Source organism: Thamnophis sirtalis, unplaced genomic scaffold, assembly GCF_051295495.1.
Source record: "Thamnophis sirtalis isolate CommonGarterSnake01/CBP01778 unplaced genomic scaffold, rThaSir2_p1.2 scaffold_6, whole genome shotgun sequence".
Classification (NCBI taxonomy): domain Eukaryota; kingdom Metazoa; phylum Chordata; class Lepidosauria; order Squamata; family Natricidae; genus Thamnophis; species Thamnophis sirtalis.
The window spans coordinates 97,475,009-97,499,266 of NW_028261386.1; the positions used below are offsets into that span (position 1 = coordinate 97,475,009).

Consider the following 24,258-nt stretch of genomic DNA (forward strand, 5'->3'; position numbering starts at 1 on the left):
ATTAAAATGAAATCTCGTTGCATACAGCGAATTTGCTACTATCTCAGCCAAGGCAACGACGGTGAGAATAACTGCTACTGCATCATTACGGACCCTGCTGCCATAGGGACCTTATAGAGTAGAGTAGAATTGAATTGAATTCTTTATAGGCCAAGTGAGATTGGACACACAAGGAATTCGTCTTAGGGTACAAATAAGCAATCAGGAAACAATATCAATATAAATCGTAAGGATAAAAGCAACAAAGTTGCAGTCATAAGTGGGAGGGGATGGGTGATAGGAACGATAAGAAGACTAATAGTAATTATATTGCCGTGCAAACTTTGTTTGGCTTAATAAAAATTGTTATTTTTTTCAGTAGGTTCTGTAGGACGAGTAAAGAAATAAGTACCGGTAGGGAAATTTTAGCCAGCGAGGTTCTTCGCGGGTTTGATCTGCAATGTTTATTGTTAACCGTGAGAGCTGCAGCTTGCTGAGAACTCGCTTCTTGTCCAGCTCGGTGAAATTCGTACCTCGGCATGGGTGAATCGGTTCCCTGGTAAACGAGATCCGCTTATAAATTCGGGGCCCGTAGATGGGCTGGAGGTTAGCATCAGAACAGAAAGACCGAATTTAAAAAAAAAAAAAACATTTTCTTGAGAATGCTAGTAACTTCATATAGCATAATAAGACAATGAAAATGTTGGACATTTGCTCCACCTTAAGGAGGCGTTCGGCAGCGCGATGGGAGCGCCGCCCTGTAGCAAGGAATAATGGGATGGCTCTTCTCTGATTGGTCGTTTTCAGTTCAAGCAGGATATTTGCAGCTTGAAACCAAATATTGCAGTGCTCCAAAGGCAAGAATTCACTCCTTTCTCGCAGAGAAATTCCGCAGCGGGATAAGTAAGTATAAAGAAGCTCTATCTATCAATCTATCTATCATCTATCTATCATCTACCTTCCTGCATACCTTTCAGAAAATTGAAGCAGTCTTGCTATCATTTATCTCGAACATAATGTCACTTCCATAGAACTGATTTTACATGTCTAGGGAGATTCTCAGTCATCCAGGTCATGGTTATCGCACAGGTGCTTTTTCAAAAGGCAAGTGGACTTTCTGGTTTTTATTTGAAGACATTTTGCTTCTCATCCAAAAAGTTTCTTCAAAGCTATGGAAGCTTCTAGATGAGAAGTGAAACGTCTTCAAAGAAAAACCAGAAAGTCCACTTGCCTCTTGAAAAACCATCTGTGGAATAACTGATTTTACAGTTTAGGGTTTAGCTGATTTATACTTATTTGGGTTAAAGCGTTGCCTGAAATTATGAACATTTTGTTTATTTTGTGGATGTTTTTCTTGTATTTGGTTTTTTTAATTGTTTTATAATTTTAGAATTGTAAGTCACTTGGTTGAGTTGGGTGGCTATAAAAATTGAATAAATAAAATAAATTAGAAAGGCTACAGATGGAATCACAAGGTTTGTGAAGCTAGATGCTGTTTTAAATCTTTAAAAAGTATTATGGCTCATCAGTCACCATAATGTGTCCAACAGCATGTAGCCAGCCTTAGTCAATCAGAAACCTAAAAAGTCGTGGATTTGGATAGGAAACACACATATATACCCCAAAAAACTTAGTTTGGGAGACAGTTGCAACCCATTTCTGTGCTGTAGACAAAAAAACATTAGGTGGTCATAAAGTCATTAAGATGCTGGGTGAAGTGTGGAAAGTGACATGTTCAAGTCTTAACCTCAGCCACTAGATGCCTTTCCCCGCTCCCACGCTCTCAGAAGGATGCTGTCTTGAACCTCTAGACAAAAGGGAAGAAAATATAATAGTTACTCCATTCCAGATTATAGTACAAACCTTTGGGAGTTGAGAATTTGTTTTGATTCTCAAAGGAAATCAAGCAGTATTTAACTTTTTTTATTTATAAATCATTCAATCTGCCTACCATAAAAGAAGTTGGCTAATTATCTTTTTCACGTTATATGAAAGAAATTGGACTGATAAATCATTGTATACAATCTGGCAGAAATTATGTTCTTTGTGAACAAAAATTGTGATTTCTTAGATTTAACATTAGTAAAATGTGTTAGGGCTTCTGAAAGAGTAATTTTATTTTTACAGGATATCCTGCAAAATAGTTTTGGCAGTATCTATTGTAATTAGTTTTCTTTCCTTCACCTTTTCAAATCCAGACCCCTCCTCTTCTTTATATGCCATTAAAGCTGTTTACAGCATGGAAGAAAGCAAAACACAAAATATCGGAGCAGCAACAAGTTGTAATGGCATTGTTGGACAACTTGCAAGAAACTGGCAGAGCTGGTCCAAGGATCGTGTGGCTTATCAGCAACGAAACCCATTTAGCAATGGCAACCAAATAACCTTACGCACTGAGAAAGGGGATCCCACTTATGGGAGACCACCTGAAGGCTCCAAAACTGAGCAGAGAGGAAAAGATGCACATGCACATATGGGCAAAGAAGTGGAAGAACTATGCTTAATTATACATAACACTGGACAGAGGGAACAGGATGGGCAAGTGAGAATAACATTTAAACAGCTCTTTGATAGGTATGTGACTATATCCAATAAACTAGTAGGTGTCCTCTTAAGAGCAAGGAAGCATGGCCTGGTTGACTTTGAAGGTGAAATGCTTTGGCAAGGAAAAGATGATAGTGTAGTTATTACTTTGTTTGAACAAGATAAAGATTATCCAGCTATTTCATGATTAATTCAGAAATCTCTTAAAGCGCTTGAAACATCAAAATGACTGCCTGGCTTAGAACATAGGAAAGCAATTGTTATAAAATGAAAGTATGTTTTAAAATACTTGGTCATTACGCAACAAGAAATATATACTTATTAAAGGAATTTAGTCAACATATATGGATATGGTTGAAAACAACTCAGTACATTTCATGAGATCTGTTGTACAAATTGCAAATGGTAATAAAATTAGAAGTGACTATCACACAGATATGCGTAAGAGGGTGATTAAGATTTGTTTAAAAATAGTAAAGCTTTCCTCTACATTACAAATACCACATTTAAGAGCTGGTAGCCTGAAATGTATATGCTGAATACAAGTCTTTTCTTTAGTAGTAAACTAGCATTCAGATAACAAATACCGGTATGATTATGATCCTGGTGTTAAACAAAATGGATTAGGTTTTTTTTCAAGAAATCTAATAACACATATAAGTCAATATTTTTAAATTCAGCTGTATCCAAAAATATTCAACAGATCTATGAGTAACAATTTTATTAAAGGTTTCCTTTTCATAACATATTAAGTTATATGTTTCACAGTTCCATCACATAAATTATCAGAGCAGTCTCTTTTTATTTTAGCACATTAACATTTGAACATGATTAAACATGTTTATCCATCATCCCTGACAATAAATTGAATAAATATTTTTAATAACTTTTACAAGCAGTTAGGAGTCATATTGAAATAAATGCATGCTAAGTTTTGAATAAATAAAACAGGTTTTAAAGCCATAAAAAACAACATGGTTTACTTTTGGCATTCTCTGAATACTAGTCTACTGCATGCTTTTAAAACACACAATATCAGTGCTTGCTTAAAATCATTTTGCTGTAACAGATCTGTGTGAATACCTGCCTATATAGTTTAAAAAGTAAACATGTGAAAGTCATTCCATGCTAGATTCAAGAGAATCTACGATTTCTGCATCCTTGACAAACAAATGTTAATCCAATTATCCACATTAAATAATTTGATATTTTATGCTAGACCCTAAGTCCAAACAAACTATTGCATAATTTTATAATGTTTTATTACTCCCTAACTACCTTAATACATGCATTTAAATACTAACATTATTTAAAACTGTTCACATTCAAGTACATATTCTAAATTCAATGTACCAACTAAAGTCTTACATTGAAAGTACAGAGTAAGCAAGTCATACTCTGGACAATGGCTTGTTAGCCATTCTGTGCCTGTACTCATGTACACTTGGAGTGATAGAATATAGCACCAAGACAATACTAAAAAGATCAGGAATGTATTTTATAGGCACAAACCTTGCATTAAGACAAAAACAGTCAAAGTCAGGTACAGTTATTAAATTTTAATGGCATCTCATGTTTCAAGGATTCTTTGCATTTGAACAGATAGGTATTTGTGATCTTATACGTTCTTGCATTCAGATATTTGCCTGAGAAATTTAATGTAGAGTGTTTACTAACAACTAGTTCAAACACTATATAGCAGCAAATTCAGTAGTTGTTTTAAAAAGTCTAGCCTGTTATCAACTACATCCAATCCTTTAATCGGTATTCAAAGGTCAGAAAGATGGTACAGTTCAGAGGCAGGTTTCCCTCAACTTGTAGTGCTTTCAGCTTTCAGCCGTTCCATCAGCTGCTCAGCCTGTTCAAGAGGAAACATACATGGCTTATTAGCACTTTCCAGAAATTATACAGTATTGTGTTGAAGAATAGAAGATTGTTCCCAAACACATTTACAAAGCAGAAAATCTATTGAGACAACCAGGAATGAACTAATTCATATAATTAAGCAGCACCCACTGGGCTTAATCCGGATTCCTACCCAGTGGATGAAGCAACATACATATACAAGCTGCTGGGCACTTTAGGGCATGGATCATAACCCTTTTCAGCTTGTCTTCTCTTTTAGTTAGTCAAGGGATCCTTATGAGATTACTGAATCTTTTGGAAAATATAAAGGGTTGGTGACCTTGCAAATGTTGTCTTAAAAAACATTTAACTTTGGAATTTTTCAAGAGCCTGGATAACATATTCCACATGTATTACTTTATTACCCTTGTTAAGGGTAATCAGGTTATAGACTTCACGCATCATCATCTTTCTTTGAAAGAACTTGGCTTAATTTAAATTAGGAATTTGTTTCAGTTTCTAGGGTAGATGAGAAATAGTATGAGCTCCAATAGTATGAATAAAAGGGTTAAAGCTAGAATGTAGTACAGTTATTGGAAGCACACAATGCGTATTTCTGCTTCCCTTGCTACCAAAAATATAGCTGATTACACAGTTCTCTCCATTGCCTGAAGTCATTTTCTATGTTCCCCTAGATAGGCATCCGTCTATACAGAGAAGATTACATTTTCCCTAATTCACTGATGAAAACGTTCTACTGAATCAAAAGCATTTTGCAAATGAAAGTTTTTGTTCTTTTTTTTTTATGGAAACTTGTATGGATCCAAAAGAACATGCTTCTTCCTCCCAGTTTTTGAACTAAGTTATCATGTGCCTTTTTTCCCCTTCTGTTCAATCATGTCCAATTTTCAGAGACTGCCTGGGCAACTTCATACAGTTTTCCTGAAAGGGTTCTTCAGAAGTGGTTTTCCAATGCCTACTTCCTAGGACTGAGAGAGTGACTGGTTCAAGGCGACCCAGGAAGCTTTGTGCCTAAGGTGGGACTAGAACTCCCAGTCTCCTAGTTTCTAGCCTGGTGCCTTAACCATTATACCAAAGTGACTCTCATGCTTGATTTACTCCTATTGAAATGAACTAAAAGCTTTTAGTTCTCAAAATCTCACAATAGCTTAGGAGAAATAATTTAGCACTTTGCAATATGAATTTAAAAAATTGTCCTTACGCCCTAAATCAGTCAAATAGATTGCTCCCCATTACTCTGGATACATTTTTAGCATGCTGCATTAAACCATTTAAGATTTATTTTTAATGTAAAACTTTAGCTATTTGTTAATAATTCATATCTTTGTTTACTGCTAGGTCTGTAACATATTTGACTATAATATAATAATTAAATGTAAATTAAATGTAAACACATCCAGTCATGTTCAACTAGGAAGCTGTACTCATTTCCCTTTCTTAGCTAAGGGAAGACATTTCTGTGGTCATGTGACCAACATATTTGTCAAGGCACATGGAACGCTGTTACCTTCCCACCAAGGTGGTACCTATTTATCTACTTGCATTTGCATGTTTTTGAACTACTTAGATGGGCAGAAGCTGGGGAAAGTAACAGGAGTTCACAGCAATTGTGTCTTAAACCTGGGCTGTCAGCTTTCCAGCTAACAAACTCAGTGTCTTTAACCACTAAGCCATCGCACCCCCTAAATATAAATTAAGAATATGTTATTGAACACCCTGTCTTAACCTCATGGAGTCAGGTGTATTCTGACACTTTCTCAGTTATAATGAAAACAGGCTCTAAAAGAAGGATGGGGATAATTTCAGTACCAAATTCAGTAATTTCTCAGTCTTAGATGCAACAGACCATTTTTTGTCCAGATTAGTGGCTATTAAAAGTTTTCTCCAAATGACTTAATCCATGAACAGGTTCGATTTGCTGAGGTTAAAAATATGCTGGTTAATAGAAGCAATTATAAAATAGCTATTGATAAACTAATAGGGATACTTGAGATGTAATTCAATGGAAGTACTAAGTCAAATGGAATTATAATTAGTGGGGGTCTAGTGTGTTTGAATTGAAGAAGGTGCTTCCTAATGCACATGTTGCACTTGTCAGCAGCTCTTTTCTGCAGGATCAGTTTGCAACTATGGACAGTAATCTTGTTACCTCAAGAAAAGGTACAGCTGCTTTAAAGACAGGGGCTACATTAACACCCGCACTTCAAAATACATCTTCCCTTTCAAAATAATGCACAGCCCTACAAGATACAAGAATAGGATAAATTTACAATATCCCTAAGGAGTATAAATCAAGAATAGCACTGGGGAAGGAGGAGCTGACACTGAAATAATGGTGAAATAACTTACTGTGATAAACCAATAGGAATTGATTCGGTATATCATCCGGGATAAGAATCCCAGCTGACTAGCTGGAGCCAAGACATGAAGATGCAAGTGAGCTATGGAGCAGAAGGGAGGCCAGTGAAAGCCCATCCTAGAAAAACAGATATGGCAGTAATTATTCAGATGCATAAAACAAGGGTCCAGTATCAAGGCAAATCGTAAAGATTTGAATCTTTGCAGCAACTTGACAGAATCGGTAGGAAATTCCATGCAGTCCCTCATGTTTTCCACAAAAGCTAAATTGTTTAGCTTATTCCAGGCAACAAACTAGTTATTTCCAAACGTTTTATAGTCAAACAGCACTTACGGATATTATTCATTCTAATAATTGCTCAATTTCTTTTCACTTGGAATTACACTGGAACGCTAATGTTTGTTTTTACTGACCAAAAGTCAGTGAAGACAAGATTGCAATTTAGCAAGAACACTAGGGGCACCCTGATGCATTCGGCAAGCAGAAAAGAGCATCCTTTATTTGATTCCTCTATTGGTTTCCATGGCGGATACAGAAGAGGAGTTAGAACTGTCTTTTTCCTTTTGTACTTCATGAGTTCCCATGACTATATGGCAGATACTTAAACACAAATCCATAAAAGTTGCTGTCTTAGTGCACTTGATTTCTGGGATAAGATACTTAATTACTGCTAGCTTGTCTCATAAAATGTTTTTAATTAAACTTTCAAGCAAGGTTTTTGAAAGTGCCTCAAAATATACATTTGCCTTTTGTAAATTGGATTATCATGTCCGTTCTCCCCCAATACCAAATCCATTGGAGCTCCAATAGTAGTTGGTGCTTGTTCAGGAGACAATTGGACTTTATTTTTTCTTTTGAAGACATTTCGCTTCTCATCCAAGACGTTTCTACAGCTCTGGCAGGATAGCAGGGAATGGAAGGATTTATATTTCTTGCAGACAGCTGGTAATCTGCATCCTTTTAGAGGGTCATTGAAGCACTTGGAGGTTTATCTGTGCTTCAAAACCCTCTAAAACAGGTGTCAAACTCATTTTCATTGAGGGCTGCATCAGGGTTGTGTTTGACCTCTGGGGGTGTGGGCAGGGGGATGTGGGCAGCTCAATGTCACTTGGGTCGGGGCACCTGTCATGGCTTGAGTGCTTGTGCGGCCCTCCCAAGCTCCATTTTCACTGGCAGAGGCACAGCAGGCTTCTTCACTGTTTCCAGGGCGGCCCTGTGGGGCAGATCTAAGCATCCCCCAGGGCAGATCCACCGGCAGAGCTTGAATTTAACACCCCTGCTCTAAAAAGATGCACATTACCAGCTGTCTTAATAGCAATAGCAATAGCAGTAGACTTATATACCGCTTCATAGGGCTTTCAGCCCTCTCTAAGCGGTTTACAGAGAGTCAGCATATTGCCCCCAACAATCTGGGTCCTCATTTTACCCACCTCGGAAGGATGGAAGGCTGAGTCAACCCTGAGCCGGTGAGATTTAAACCGCTGACCTGCTGATCTAGCAGTAGCCTGCAGTGCTGCATTTAACCACTGCGCCACCTTGGCTCATAAGGAATATACATCCTTCCATTCCCCACTATCCTGTCAGAACTGAAAAAGCTTCTTGGATGAAAAGCAAAACATCTTCGAAAGAAAAAACAATGAAGTCCAGTTGCCTCCTGAAAGAGCATCTTTGGGACAACCATGACCTGAATGTCTGAGAATCAGTCAGACTTTTAGCTCCAATAGTAATTCCTATAATGCAATCATACAGCATACAGGGAGTCTCAACCTATGACCGGTAAGTTATGATGTATCTACAACCAGATTCGAAGTTCACTTGACCAAACTGGCTGCTCAGCAACACAACCATGTTTATAGCCTGGTCATGTAATTGCATTTTATAATGGTTTTGTTGAAAGCCAGTGCCTGGTTTTTGGCAAAATCACACAATAGCAAATAATGGGTTCACTTAATAACCACAGCGGCCACTTTACAACCACCCTGTTCACATAAAAAAGGTCACAAAGTCAGGATGCTTACAAAAACTGATCTGGTTTGTGACCATCATAACTTACAATGGGCAGGCTCCATTACAGTTATAAAATGATGATTACTTGTATATTTATCTTGTTATTTATGTAATAGCACAGCATAATATTTTTTTTCTTTCTAAAAATATACCTTATATCGTTCAAGTCAGCACATTTACTCCACTGAAGGATAGCTTTTCCAACTGCTATCATTCTTTCCACTGTCAAAATAGGACAGAGAAAAGGAGGAAAATTAGATTTCTGAAGTTCAGCCACACAGTGCTACAGATACGTATTGCTAACTCCTGTTTAACTTCTCTGGAAATTATTTTTAAATATTCCCCTCCCTCCGCATTCTGAGGATACCTAAAATAACTGAGTTATGTTTTAACATTTCACAAATGAATTTGTTTATATATTAATTATAATATACATTAATCAACCTTCATTAAAATGGATAAATTATTAATTAAAAACACCAATATTTATAAAAGTTTAAATGAAACTATTCATATCAATATGCAATTATTATGAAAAGAAACAAAAGAATAATGAAAGCCAATTAAGCAGAATAAAAGCAGATTGGAGTGTGGAACAAAGTGTAGTTTTAATGAGGCATAGAAAAAGTGCAGGAGCAGCATTAATTTATCCTTGCAGGAAGGGTAGGAAGCATGCTTAAATGTGAGTATCTAGGGGGAAAAGATGCCATACTTTTAAAAACATACATGCACCCATATATTATTCAACACAACATAATTTATTAACATGTGTGAGCTCAGCCTGATCTTGCAGAGAAAATGGGCATATGGTGACTCACATCAGACTCTACCACAGTTCTTACCCCATCTCACTTTGTGTGTATTTTTAAAAGATGAATCTAATTCAAAAATTGAGTAAAAAGATGGCGTTCTGCAAAGTACTTGCCAATTTATTTACACAGATACTTTTGGGCCTCAAAATAGTACCTATTGTGTCTAGAGAAATCATTTTAGAATATCTAGAAAAATCATTTTAGAATATCTAGAATATATCTAGAATATCTAGAAAAATCATTTTCTCTCCTAATAAATGAATAATTTGTGATTTCCATTACCTCATGGCAGCAATTCTGAGGGAGGCTACCATATGCTGCCATCTGTTCAAATATGTTTCCGTCTTCCAAAGACATGTTTGCAATATTCTCCTCAATTTCTAAAGCTGTCAGGCTCCCAGAACTAAGAAACACACGGAGTTATTTCTGATTAATTCCTTTATTGTTCCTCATCTACAGACAGAAATCTTGCCAAACTAAGCAATTGTTTGCATCACTATGGATGGGGGAATCACTAGGGAGCAGCTGTTTTAATTATTTTTCTCCTGACCAAACTTTCCACGCTTTGCTGCCTCTAGAATGCAGCCCCTGCCTCCTTGGGAATCCAGACTACATTTCACCACACAACCACACCACAATGGGGATGGTGCGGGTAGTCTTGGTTAACAATTACAATGGATAATTGTTAATATTTGGTAACATATTCAGCTTTGAGTTCTCTGACTGAGATTTAATCTTGCTCTTAGCCCACTCATATACTGTAAGTGGAGAGCTATATCCTAATAATTAGAGTTTTAGATTGATTATGTACTGTCAATTCAATGTTGACTTTTAGCTACTGTATAGATTTTCTCCTTGCTCCGTGCCAATATTAAGAGATTTTCCACTTACATAATGGTATATGCTCACTCTTAAGAGTCTTGCAATTTCCAATGTGGTTCTTTGGTACCACTAAATAATGATGAGGCGCTCCTGGTCTGATATCTCGGAAGCATACCAAATCTTCATACTAATGGAATATTTGAAAAAAGATTGTGTTATCGAAATTGCCTTGCTGACAAACTGCAAGTCGTGAAAGAAACAGCTTTATCTGGAGCTACTGGAAATATCATTCCTCCCGAGAAAATGCAAATGTCGATCAAATATATACTTTGTCTTATTTCCCATTTGTGATATTCTATATTCTATATTTGTGAATTTCCCCTTAAATTGATTCGCAGCCAAACCGAAGGTAGGGTTTTAGCACAGCACTGGCACTCCCATTTGGATACAGCTATTTTATAGATTAAAGTATATCAATAGCATACAACTGACAACTTCTAAAGGGCAATAGAAGAAGATAATATTTGTAGCTCAGAGTTGAAATGAATTACCCAACTAGGTAATAGTATCAGTGCAGGTAATTGTGGGATTTGCTACCTGCTTATATGCAGTAGATTGTCCTGCAAGTTTGAGTGAAGATGTAATTTCCTCCTTCTAAGGAGTAACTAAAGATTCTACCTACTTAGGTAATGAATCTTCTGCAAATCATCAAGCTCAGAGCACCAAAGATTCTGATAGATGCTTATATTTTGAACTGCATCATGACATAGTTCAATAGCATCCCCACATCAGGCTTAATTATTAATATCCATTCACCCTAGATCAGCAGACAGGCAAAAAAATGCACAAGTCAAAATCAGTGACAGATGGCTGCATTAAAAAATGTAAGGAAATGAGGACAACACATTCCTAAGTTGCAGGTCAGCTAATGTCAAAACAGGAAGAAATGACAAGACAGTCAGAGGCAGAAATTTGTTAGCACAAATGAATCATGTTTTCACTCCTAAATTTCACCTTTTTGAGGATATTAAACTACCAGATATGCCACATAGTGTGAAACTGTAAATATAAATAAGTCCACATAGTGTGAAACTGTAAATATAAATAAGTCCTAGCATTATTCAATGCTCTTAATCTCTCTCTGTATATGTGTATACACACACACACACACACACACACACGTACATACCGATACGTGCATGCGTGAGTATATACTGTGGTCATGAAATATAAAATTTAGTGTCTACTGTAGTCATGAAATATAAATCCACCACTGAATCTATGAACTATTGTTTAGAGTTGAGAGATGCAATAGGACCTAGTATAGGTGCTTCCACACTACGCTGTTATAAACATCCCGCTCATTTGTGTAACTTTGTTGAGATTGAAACAACACATCTTTATAAATCTCCAAAATTCACATCTAGGCTCAGTTTTAGCTTCTGCTTTATGCACAAAGTCAGCTGAGACACTTGAACCAATCATTCTCCCTCAGCCCTGGGAAGCAAACAATGACAAACCACTTCCCATACCCTCTGCCCAAGAAAGTGTTAAATTGGTATGTTTTCTATGACTACTCCTGTAATTGCTGCACTATCCAACAAGAGAGAGCAGGAAGGTGGGCCGGCGGGCAGAACAGAAGTGCATTGAAAGGTTCCAAATGGATCAGGTTCAGGCCACAGGCCTATTTCAATATTTTGTAGTCATTAGGATGCATTTGGGATGCTTCCAGATGCATGGGCTGGAAGGCAGCAACCCACTTCTGCCTTTCCCACCACTTAGTATTTAAGGCATGCTGCCTGTGGTCAGGCCATCCATGCAGTAGCATGGATCTTTGACCCCTCCCCCCTCTCCAGTCTCCTTTAAAACGATCCAGCCGCTCTGCCGATGCCCACAACTGCAATCAGCAAATTTCAGCTCCGCTATGCTCCATTTCCCATCACAATGTCTAGCCCAGGGGGCGATGACAGACACCACCGCCGTCTGATCTCCAGCAAGTTTCCCACCGGCGGACTATTTGGGCTGGAGGGAGCGGGAGGGAGGGGTTTCCCGTGGTTTCCTAATGAGGAAGGGCTGTCGCTCTCCTTTGCCTGGTCTCCACTTCTGTGGCAAGGCAACAGGAGGGGAGATCAGGATGTCCCCGTCGGTTGCTTCTCCTGGGTGGGGTTCCTGCCTTCCGAGAAGAGCCGCCGGCACCAGCGCCTCCCTCACCGCCCCTCCTCAACGCGAGGTAACCTAAGCGGTCCAAAGACAGCCGGTGCCCAAACCATTCGTCCTCTGAATCCCCAGGTCAGCTACGGATTAGGAGGCTGCGCCTGGTTCAAGGGGGGTGGGGTTGCGGCACCTCCTCGGAGGGCTGCCGGTTCTCCTCACCTCGCAAGGCAGCAGCTCGGTGCCCGTCTCCTCCCCGTGAGTGATTCGGCAGAAAATGCACTTGCTGTCATAGCCGCCGTCCTCTTCTCCCGCCAACCCGGAACCGGCTATTGGCGTCGCGGCGGGAGACGAGCCCGAGCTTCCTCCTTGCTCCCCGGCCATCTAGGCCCTTATTTCGAGGAGGCCACCCGCTCGGTCAGCGACCCGGGAAAAGTGGGAGGGGTAAGCAGAGCCCTCGGCCGGTCAGCGGCAAACTCAGTTCCCTGCCTCCGCCCTTTGTCATCGCGGTAAGTCTCGCCGGCCTATGGAGGGAAGGCAAAGAGGCGGCGCTTGATTGGACCTGCGAACCTAGGCGGCGATCAAAATCCCCAGCTTTGCTGAATTGGAGAAAAGGCTTCGGCTGCTAGTTTTACTTTAACGGAACTGCTCAGAATCAGAATCTTCCCTTTCGTTTCCCTCTCCCCAAATGTCATTCTTTCCCAAGTCCATTGATTTTGGGGAAGGAAGGAAGGAGGAAAGAAGGATTTCATCTTTATTTCCCACGTGCACTGGAACAGTTAAGAATTCTTCTGCCCTCAACTTCCTGACCCGGATTTATATTTTGATACCTGGTCCAGCCGCTGCAAAAGCAATCAAGCACTTCAAGTACCACTAAAAAAGATGCTTGTGGTGTTTTACTTTCATTGGGCAAATGTGTCCACAGCTAATGAAAGGAGCTCTGATCTACAAATGCTTGTATCTGGATTAGTCAATATTCCAGGGTTCAAATTTGCAAGGTTAGATATATTTTAAGACATTGAACAGTATGAAAAGGATAAACAGTTGGAGAGGGAATTCCAGGAATCGCCTGTCTTCGTTTATGATGTACCGAAATAGCTGAACACTGTAAGCTTGCAGTCAGAGTTCTGTTGAATCCTCTGGCGTTACATTCTCTCCAGTCCAAGATATGAATGGTTTTTTTTCTCACTTTTGCTTCAAGAAGAAAGATAAGAGTGTAGAATGTCTTGCTATGTCAAGGGACCATGTTAGCCTTGATCATCATTGGTAAGCATCTACATCCTGGTGACTTTGACATGAGAGAAGTGGGCTTATCTTGCAAACCGCATTTTCTTAGCATATTTATCAGCCAGTCAACATCCTCAAATTAATCCATCATTATTGCGTTCAGACTAGATTTGATAAACTAGATAGGATATCAAGAGTCAAGGAAAGAGATAGCTATCCAGGCAGTCCTCAACTTTGGGAACAACTCACAGTTCAGCCCAACATTTCTGTTGTTAAGTGAGACATTTGTTAAGTGAATTTTGCCCCATTTTATGATGTTTCTTGCCTCAATTGTTAAGTGAATCACTGCAGTTGATAAGTTAGTAACCCGGTTGTTAAGTGAATCTGGCTTCCCCATTGACTTTGCTTCTCAGGTTGCAAAAAATGATCACATGACCTTGGGACAGAAATATGAACCAGTTGCCAAGCATCTGAATTTTGATCACATGATCATGGGGATGCTGGAAAGGTAACTGAAAAATAAGGTGCAAGTCACCTTTTTCCGTGTCATTGTAACTTTGTACGGTAACTAAAAGAACTGCTGTAAGTCGAGGACTACCTGTAGTTTGTAAAATCCTAAATTGTACATAGGTGTACCTACAGGTCTCCAAATCTAACTTTGATGTAATTCATATGCTTCAAACACACATATAGACATATTGACTAGCGCCCCTTTTATTATCGATTACCAATATCAAATTGAAGTCACATTCACCTGCACACAGGCTGGCAATTCTGCCAGAGGGAAGCCACACAAGCAGTACACCACCTCACTGCAGCCTGGAGCATAAAGGTTCCCCTGGATCCCCCAAAATTCATCACTGCATTGCTGAACAGTCAATATGTTATGGGGAAAAAACTGTCCCACCCCCAACTCTCACATTCCTTGCAACTTACATCCACAAAACACACTCTCAATCCATGTCTTGGAAGAAACAAGGCAGAATGTGGGATTTTGTGGAGATGTTGAAATATATAGGGAGAGGAGAAAAAAAGTTCAAAATAAATACACAGGAATGCTTAATTCCTTTATTTGAAAATGTTGCGGTAGCACTGCATTACATATATTCAATATCCACAGTTTTTGAAGGATCGTAGAATTTTGATAGGACAACACTGTTTGGAATATATAACACATGTTTCTGACAACTATAATGAATAAATTGCAGGTAACCTGACTGGGATAGTTCAGGTTTGAAAAATCTTTTGCTGAAATATGCAAATGCCCCATCTTTTAGTAAAGCCATCTTTCAATCATCCTAAAGTGTTTCAATGTGTTAGGTAGTAAGCAGCTCATTGTTATAATCATGATCTATCAGTAAAAGTGATGGTTAGAATACCTATTGGAAAGAAATGCAAAAAGCTACTGTCCCAGGTCATAGCATATATCGTAAGGCTAAAAACCAAGGCTATTACTTCTGTGCTGGAATTAAGTTTGTACAGTACATGTGATAGATGCAATTTACTCTGCTTTATGTACATGCTGCAGCAAGCTTCTGTTTTACCAACATACTTTCCATTGCAACTACATACTCCAAAACCGATGTGTTTTTGCCCTATGTGATTATGTACCCAGTTTTGTAAACACTTCACTGTATCAGGTAGTAAATTATACAATAAGCTTAAGATTCAATTGCTAAATTCCCTTTAATTTCTGCACATAAAAGGTAAAAGAAAAGTACAATTAATTTTTTCAATCTAATCAGTTCATATAAAGTGAAAGAATGAAACACAATTTCATCAACCTTAGACTGATTTTAATATATTTATGTCTACTCCTGATTATTCCCATGTTAGCTGAAAATAATGTCGTGAATGTGACATTGCTGGAAAGCCCCAAGCTTTAACAACAAGCTGACAGACTAGATGGATTTTGCACAGATGCTTGGTGAAGGTACCTAAAACATTGCAGACAAAGAGTAGGATAAACACTTGCACAGAAGTACACTTTTTAAAAAAAAATCCCTACTCACATGTCAATTTAATTTGACTTTTTTAAAAGAAATGTCAATGACCCCAAATCTTCTGATATAAACTTTAGGAATAGCGTTTACAATAGGGAGAAGCAAAAAACAAACAAAGCCCAAAACCATTTTGGATTAATTTTTAGCCTGATTCTTATCAATTGAATGAATATTCTCAGCTATGTCTCCCACTAAATGTTTACTTATATGTAAATGTGGTCCAAATAGTTTTTTTTTAACTAGAAAGAAATATAATTATTTTGCTTAAAAAACAAAATATTGAACATATTCAGGTAACCCAACTTTTTATTTGAGAAGTTAATGAAAGTAAGGGCTACAAGATGCTAATGGTTTTTTCTAGCAAAGGTTTTAAGTAATTTGCAAGGAATTACTTAAAAGTTCACTTTCTGCTTCAAACTGCATGACTTCATTATCCAAAGGCATTTCTATCCTGACAACCAATTAAAAACAGGATCGATCTCTCTCTTTGAACATATCCTCCAATTGAAATAATAACAAGGGTACTAGCGATGCACCTGTTTGAAATAATCCAGAATAATGTGTTCTGTCAAAAAACAAGATCCCAACAAAACTAATTGTAACAAATGACTAAGATGTTTTTACAAAATTAAAAAACAAAATATAAAAACGTTTAAGAAATTGTTTTTCCCACCACTGTTTTAAGATATTACTTCAAATGATAAATCTTTCTAGAAATTCTGACATTTGAAATATTAAAAGGAAAACGGGCCTAGTAATATACTTTACAACCAATAAATATACTTAAAAATATCTTTAAGTGCTGTATACACAATTACTACTTTGTCAAGTAAACTACCACTGTAGAATTTGGTAATGCAACTATTCTCTCTTTTTGGTTTTCACTTTAACTGAATAAAAATATGCAGAGAATATACTATACAGCTCTATGTTTTTCCACAGTATTCTTTCACAATTACAAAAAAAATTATACTGCTTTTGAACAAGCTCATATATACACACACATCACAATTGTCTTCCATAAACATCTTGCATTCAGACTGCAGAAATGGTAGCAGGACAAGAATAAGTTATTAATTAAGTTGCCTTTTTTAGTATAAACAAATATCTCCCATTTTTGCTTCTTATATAACCATCGGATCAGCCCGTCTTCCAGGCCTATTCTATGGCAAAGCAATTACATTCCACTTTTTGATGTCCTTTGGGTGCTCAGGAAAGCAAAGTCCATTTCTTTAAGGCAACAAGATCATTCAAAAGTCCATACTTCTAGATCCTGTACAACAAAGTCTTCTTTTTTGGACAGGATATCATTGTTGAATGTGTTGCAAGAGTTGCTCCGACCATGATATAAATCAGCATCTAACCATAATCCAAATTTGCCACTGTAAAGAAAAGAAAATTAACTAGAAAGTTTCATTTGTTCAATTGTAGGCAAAAGTGCAGCATTTTTTTTGTTTTGCATTTTAATGTTCCAGTTATGTTAGTAAGACCAATAAGCACTAAACTTCTTCAAGTAGAATGAGCACAACAATACATTTGGATGATTTTATAGCAACCATAATTTTTAAAAAAGGAAAAATATGCAAACTTTAAAATATTGTTCTGTATTTAAACATAAGGAACCATACCAATAAGCCACATAGGCTTCTAATGTCAATAGAATAAGGCAAGCATATTTGATTGTTTTATTCAAATGTCTGGTCTACTTCATCAAAAGAACAGTATCTTTATTCATTGGGCATTATGTGTCAATGAAAAGCAAGAACTACAGCTAGTCCTTGTTTAACAATCATACATTTAGCAACTATTTGAAGTTAAGGCAGGATTGAATAAATGGTACTCACCATTCCCTAAATTACATGCATGTGTCCTGTGATCAAAATTCAGGTCCTTGGGGGCAGCCTGCCCATACAGGGCGGGGCATAACCTTTTCCTAGGGGGTCACAGCAACACTTGTAATAACAACACAAATAATTCATACACCATTCGAAAGCCCATCAAAAACTGAGTTTATTGACACGATTTAATAGTCAGTATGACCACCATTAGCCCTTCGAACAGCATTCAAACGAGGTGGATAAGAACACAACAAATCTTCAAACAGTTCCGTTCGATTTTCCAGATTTTTCAACACAGTTTCCAAATTCATTCTCAAAGTTTCAACCGAATATCGATTTTGACCTTGCTCCTGAATCATCAGAGCTTCCACTTCATCCTTAATTATGGCCCCAATGTTCTCTGCCGGATTGAGATCTGGCGAATTTCCCGGCCAGACGTCATTGCCCCAAAATTCGACATTGTTTTCCTTTAACAATTGCTGAGTCGCATTTGCACGCATGCAAGGAGCTTTGTCATGAAGAAAGACAGCCTCACCAACCACCAAGACATTGTCTGGATCACTGAGAAATGGAATGACATTCTCCAATAAAATTTTCTCACGGAAATAACTGCCATCCCAGGATTCCCCTTTATCCTTCAAAACCCAATGCAGTTTCTTGGCTGTGAAAATGACGAAAATCGAAAGGCAATGCATTTTATTCTGTCAATGATCCTTTGTTCTTCCGAATCGAATTTTCCAGCCATTCTTAAAGCAAATTTAACATTTAATAGCTCATTCAATTCAGTTTTTTATGGGCTTTAAAATGAGGTGTCGCGGAAGTTGTAAACTGCTGTCGATCTTGCTGTGACCCCCTAGGAAAAGGTTATGCCCCGCCCTGTAGTTACAACTGCAGGGGCATTTCAACTTCCCTGCCAGCCTATCTCTCCTCCATCTCTGCTTTATTTCCCACTCTGCAGCAGCTCTCCTTTGAAGCAGCAGTAGTGCTGGGATTGAATCAGAGTGCCTTCAGCAGTTTCAGCCAGGCACCACCACACCAAGCCTCTATTTCACTCCTTTCGCTGCAGGGGAACGCAGTTTCAAACCCCATGTTGCAGCCAACCAGCTGCATGCCACACCAGAGCCACTCTCACTGCCCTGCACGCCACAGGCCCTGCCATGCCCAGCTGACTTTCACCATCTTCCTTCTGCTCGTGATGCTACAGAGGTCTCGGAAGCTTTCTGGAGGCTTTCCTAAGCTTTGTGAGTGTCAGCCTCGGCTGCCATAGAAACGGGGAGGGTGGGGCATAGTATTTGGGATGGGAATAAATAGTACAGGAGGTGATATGGAAAACGGAGTTTTCTTCTCATCATCTTCTGCGCATGCTGGTGGCCAGTGTTTGGACCTGGTCAAGGCAAACTATCCTGCATACCAACATGATGATGCCTTTTGGAGATGCAATCCACATGACACCTAAGAAAGTTGCAGATTGGACACTGGGGTGGGGTCATTGGAGGGAGGGAGCTGGGTTATCATTTGATATGTACTTGTTTGTGGCTCGGATCTTGCTTTACTTTCGTTGCTATGTTTTCATAACCAGTAAAAGTATTTTAATTGCATGAATAATGGAGTTGGGAGTTTTCTTTCTTTCTTGATGGAGGCACACCTGACAGTGAGTGTAAGGCACGAAACCGGAGGAAGAAGGCATGGTGTGGTCAGCAACTGCCTTGTATAGAGCCAGGCCAGGCATGCTTCATCAGAAGCAGGAGGAAGAAGGTGAAGGTCAGCTAGGTGTGGTAGGTCCTACAGAGTGCAGGGTGATGGGGCCTAGTGGGATTTTGCTATGTGATGCTGGAGTGACTAGCTGCGGCACAGAGTTTGAAGTCATACTTGGTGGCAAGTATGGGACTGAAGTAAAGCCCAGGGACAATCACCCAAAGACTATGAAGGCCCCAGGTCTCTACTTCACCTCCAGAAATGTTTCTTTGAGGAGCGGTGCTAAGCAAAGTGGTTAAAAACTTTTTTTTTTAAAGTGGCTAAAATTAAAACATCAAAAAAAGCACAACAAAGAATGTTATTCTTGAGCCAATTCAGAAAATTCAGAGGAACTTCAGATAAAGGTCTACAGAGGAATTATTGAGTCTGTCATCTGCACCTCTAGAACTGTCTGGTTTGGCATTGAAACCAAAGAAGACAGACACTGACTTCAATAGATAATTAGAACTGCAAAAAAAAAAAAAAAAGAACCCGAATTGCTACCAACCTGCCTTCCATCAAGGACCTGTATACCGCACGGGTCTAAAATAGGGCTGTGAAAATATCTACACACCCTTCACATCCTGGACATAAACCGTTTCAACTTCTGTCCTCAAAATGGCACTATACGGTCGTGATGGCCAACCTATGGCATGTGTTTATTTGGCGGCAAGCCATATTTGGTGGCACACCAGCCATCAGCTCCGGTGGACATGTGCCACCAGCTGATTTTTCACATTTCTAGAGGGCTAGGGTAGGCAGTTTTCACCCTCCCCAGGCTTCAGGAAAACCTCCGGAGGCTGGGGAGGGTGAAAAACAGCCCCAATGGGCCAACTGGAAGTTTGTTCCCGAACGTCCGGTTGGCCTTTTGGGGCCGTTTTTCACACTCCCCAGCTTCCGGAGGCTTTCCTGAAGCCAGGGAGGGTGAAAAATGCCCCCAATGAGTCAACTGGAAGTTCGGAAACAATCCGTTTTCAGCTTCCGGAAGGCCTGAGGAGGCCACTTTCACTCTCCCCAGGCTTCAGGAAAGCCTCCGGAGAGTGGGGAGGGATCACACGTGCACACATCCGCGCACACATCAACAACCGGGTGGGAAGATTGAGTCGGCATGCGTGCGTGCAGTTTTGGCACGCCATAAGAAAAAGGTTTGCCATCACTGATCTACCTCATCTTATGGCTATCACTTTGTTGCTTGCATCTTACAATTGATATTGTTTACTTAGTATCCTACTATGATTTATGTTGATTGCTTATTTAGTATCTTATGACTATCGCTAAGTGTTATATCTTATGATTTATGATGAATGTATTTTTACTAAGACTATGATCATGATTTATCCATTATTGCTTCTATGTACACTGAGAGCTTATACACTGGAGACAATTTCCTTGTGTGTCCAATCATACTTGGCCAATAAAGAATTCTATTTCTATTTGTAAAAAGGCGAAGATGGCAGGTGAAATGGGCAGCTGGGAGACTTAAACAAGAAGCAGTCCTTTTCCTTGCCAAGGCTTTGGGCTGGGAGGAGCCAAGCTGAGAATGGCTTGGATCAGGGTGAATCTTCATCTAATGCAGTGGTTCTCAACCTGTGGGTCGGGACTCCTTTGGGGGTCGAACGACCCTTTCACAGGGGTCGCCTAAGACCACTGGAAAACACATATTTTCAAAAAAATATGGAAAACATAAAATAATCTTATGGTTGGGGGTCACCACAACATGAGGAACTGTATTAAAGGGTCACGGCATTAGGAAGGTTGAGGCCCACTGATCTAATGACAGGTGGAATTTGGTTAATGAGCACAACATGGTTTGTCATCACTAAGCAATGTATTGTGCTTTATGACCACGTTGCTTACCAAAGGAAACTTCAATACCGATTACTGTTGTTGAAGATTGCACATATGAACCCAACCAAAGCTTTATTCATTGATCTCTTAGAAAAATCATTTTTGCTGCATAGTTGGCTGGAAGTACACAGTTCTACCAATACGATTCGTAATTTCAGAAATGTAAATAACTTACTCTCCACCACCAAATTCTAAAGAAGTGACATCTCCATTGATAAAATAGGTGTTTTCTCCACTCCACTTAAAATCCTAGGGGAAATAAGGCATTAATATTAATAGGGAGATTGTGCTATCAACAATGTGCACATTGTCTTATTAGATCAGGAGGAACAAAAGAAGAAATAGAACTACACATAATCCTCAGGTTACAACCACTCATTCAGCAACCATTCAAAGTTACAATGGCACTCAACAAGTGGTATTACTTCAAAGTTCCAGCAAGTTGCAGCACCCCTGTGAACACTTGTTAGCATGTTTAGAGATCAAAGAAAAAAACCAACACATGAGTTAATTCTATAGATAATCCTCAACCCTATGACCCTTTGTCCAGCAACAGTTCAAAATTGCGACGATGCTGAAAAAAATGAACTTACAACCTGTGTCTGAAATTACAGCCACTGTAATGTCCCTATAGTCACTTGATCAAAATCTGGGTGCTTGGCAGCTCACCAGCGCTTACAACCACAGAGGTACTGCAATATTTCCCATCCATCAATCTCCTCACAACATATGTCCTTTTGGCTGCCCTGTCCACAGCCCTCAACTTCAGCCCCAACGCTGCCATTGCCACTGAGAAATGCCACCTCATCAGCCACACCACAGCCAACCATGTCAGCAACATTACATAAAGATTACAGAGTTGTAGTTGTGCAGTGGTTAGAATGCAGTACTGCAGGATACTTCTGCTGACTGCCAAGTGCCTGCAATTTGGCAGTTTGAATCACACCAGGCTGAAGGTTCACTTCACCCATCCTTCCAAGGTGGATAAATGAGCACCCAGATTGTTGGGAACAATATGCTGACTCTGTACACTGCTTAGAGAGGGCAGTAAAGGCACGTGAAGTGGTATATAAGTCTAAGTGCTATTGCTAAAGTTTCCCTCGCTGCTCTGCATTCCATTGGCTCTGCCACACCCAGCTTAGTGTCTTTTTTTCCCCCATGGCTCACAAGGCATGCTTGCTTGTGTGCAAGACAACTGCTGGGTATAGTAGGTCTCCATGACCGTATCCCTACTGGCCTTTCACAAGGCATAGAAGACCTGGATATATGCCTCAGCCTAGGAACCAAGTGTGTAACGGGACCCATTTCCTGATTACATTGACATCCATAATGATAATTATTCTTGGCTGCCATATATTTTACTTTTGAACTGTATTGTAATTGCTTTTAATTGGTTTATGATTGTTTATCACCTAGAATCAATTTCTGAGATAGGGAGCTACACAAGTTTAATAAGCAAATAAACAAACAAGTGTTTGATTACTCCTGAATTATCACACCACTCTTGGCTCGTAAACTAATATCATTACATTCAAAGAGCACGCCAAACCAAACCAAAACACAGTCACACATATGTGCGCCCACACACCTTCAAAGTTTTAGCACGAGTAAATCACATTGTTCTCATATAAAAGCTTTCAATTGTATCCAGAAACATACCTTGAAAACAGGATTGAATGTGTACAGAAAAGTTTCTCCAGTACCATAATAGTGGTCACTAAGTTTGAAAGCATGAGTTGCGTATGCCCCGAATATCTGCCAAAATAATATGTAGAATAGATATAATTTTAATGTTGAGATAAAAACATATTTATGGCTAATCTACTAAGTGCACAAATGAAAATTAATCTGTATGTTGCATGACTGCAGTTTATAGGGGGATATATGAATACTAAACTATCAGAAACTAAGAGCTTGTAAATCCTTAGCTTCATCTCTCCATATTCCTAAATAAAACAGGCCAAATATACCAAAGAGTTTTTCATGTCACCTTGTGAATCAGACTTGGCAACTTTTAAAATTACATAATTCCCAATTAGCATAGGAACACAGTATGGTTGGAGAAGGCAGTAGTAAAAGAAACCTAAATCATTGTAAGTAGTTTTTACAGCAAAAAACTCAGAGGATTTACATATAACCAAGTATCTAATTTAGCCTACTATTAGCCTAAATCTTTTTTTAAAATTCAAAATTTGATATATATAAAGTAAAAGAAAGGGAGGGAGGGAGAGAGAGAGAGAGAGAGAGATGCAGAAATATAAAAGAAAATTCTGGGAAGAGGGGAAGGGAGCTACCTGGTTATCCATGTCTCTGATAACTAATAAAACTGGACTATCAAGAGAAGATGATTTACGATACAGAGTTTTCAAGCTGGTCCCATGCTCTTGTGTACTGTAGACAAGCTTCCATGGATATCCCTGCACTCGAGCTGGGAGGGACTGAGCAAGCTAGAACAGAAAAGAAAATGTTGTTCTTAAAAAGGCAACATGTTCCTTTTGTCAGGTAGTATAAATTTGCTGTAAATTTATAGTCACTGATATGCAGTAAGTGGGGGGAAATGTGGGGGGGGGGTTAGTCAGGGCATCACATGTTGGTTATTGTCCCACATGAGCGACATCATCATCTGATGATGAATTAGGCAGTCAGGATTACTAGTATAGTTTTCCTACTGGATCAAAAAGTCCAATTCTTTTCATTTAAAATGTGGCACCTTGGATATGATACTGCATTTTCAAACAAAAGGCAATCATGGATTTAGAAAAACTATCTATCCCATTATCTTTGGAACAGAATTCTGGCCTCTAGAAAAGAGAGAGGAGCCTTGATCATATGCCAGGGAGGAAACGGGAGGAATCTTGGGTGAAATTAAGGCTACAGCAGTGACTAAAATTACATCTCCTGAAATTAATACAGAAGGCCTCAAAAATTTGGATAGGGCACAAAACATATAGGAAGTCCATTTTAAGATAAGGCAGCACATCTAGTTGCTTTACAGTGAGATACTGAAGGGAAGATGTGGCTTATGGTCTTTTTTTTTATCTTTAAGAGAGGTGATTAGTTAACAGATG

General features: G+C 39.0%; 3 protein-coding genes across 5 annotated transcripts in view; 1 reads left to right on the forward strand and 2 right to left on the reverse strand.

The window, feature by feature from the left end:
- The first annotated feature begins 752 nt into the window (after nucleotides 1–752).
- LOC106557256 (actin-binding Rho-activating protein) lies at nucleotides 753–2,951 on the forward strand. Its single transcript, XM_014076450.2, has 2 exons — nucleotides 753–882; nucleotides 2,178–2,951. The coding sequence occupies exons 1-2, from the start codon at nucleotides 753–755 to the stop codon at nucleotides 2,708–2,710; spliced, it is 663 nt and encodes a 220-aa protein (XP_013931925.2). The 3' UTR covers nucleotides 2,711–2,951.
- Nucleotides 2,952–3,229: 278 nt separating this feature from the next.
- HINT3 (histidine triad nucleotide binding protein 3) lies at nucleotides 3,230–13,030 on the reverse strand. Its single transcript, XM_014076463.2, has 5 exons — nucleotides 12,763–13,030; nucleotides 10,459–10,576; nucleotides 8,908–8,977; nucleotides 6,739–6,865; nucleotides 3,230–4,381 (listed from the first exon to the last, which is right to left on the reverse strand). The coding sequence occupies exons 1-5, from the start codon at nucleotides 12,922–12,924 to the stop codon at nucleotides 4,334–4,336; spliced, it is 525 nt and encodes a 174-aa protein (XP_013931938.1). The 5' UTR covers nucleotides 12,925–13,030; the 3' UTR covers nucleotides 3,230–4,333.
- A 1,791-nt stretch (nucleotides 13,031–14,821) lies between these two features.
- The window catches only part of NCOA7 (nuclear receptor coactivator 7), a 79,068-nt gene continuing 69,631 nt past the window's right edge, over nucleotides 14,822–24,258 (reverse strand). For all 3 annotated transcript variants that reach the window (XM_014076461.2, XM_014076460.2, XM_014076462.2), the window contains 4 exons: nucleotides 23,485–23,637; nucleotides 22,850–22,945; nucleotides 21,366–21,439; nucleotides 14,822–17,152 (listed from right to left, as the gene is read on the reverse strand). In XM_014076461.2, coding sequence (XP_013931936.1) covers nucleotides 17,017–17,152; nucleotides 21,366–21,439; nucleotides 22,850–22,945; nucleotides 23,485–23,637 — 459 coding nt within the window. In that variant the 3' untranslated portion in view covers nucleotides 14,822–17,016. The remainder of the gene's footprint in view (nucleotides 17,153–21,365; nucleotides 21,440–22,849; nucleotides 22,946–23,484; nucleotides 23,638–24,258) is intronic.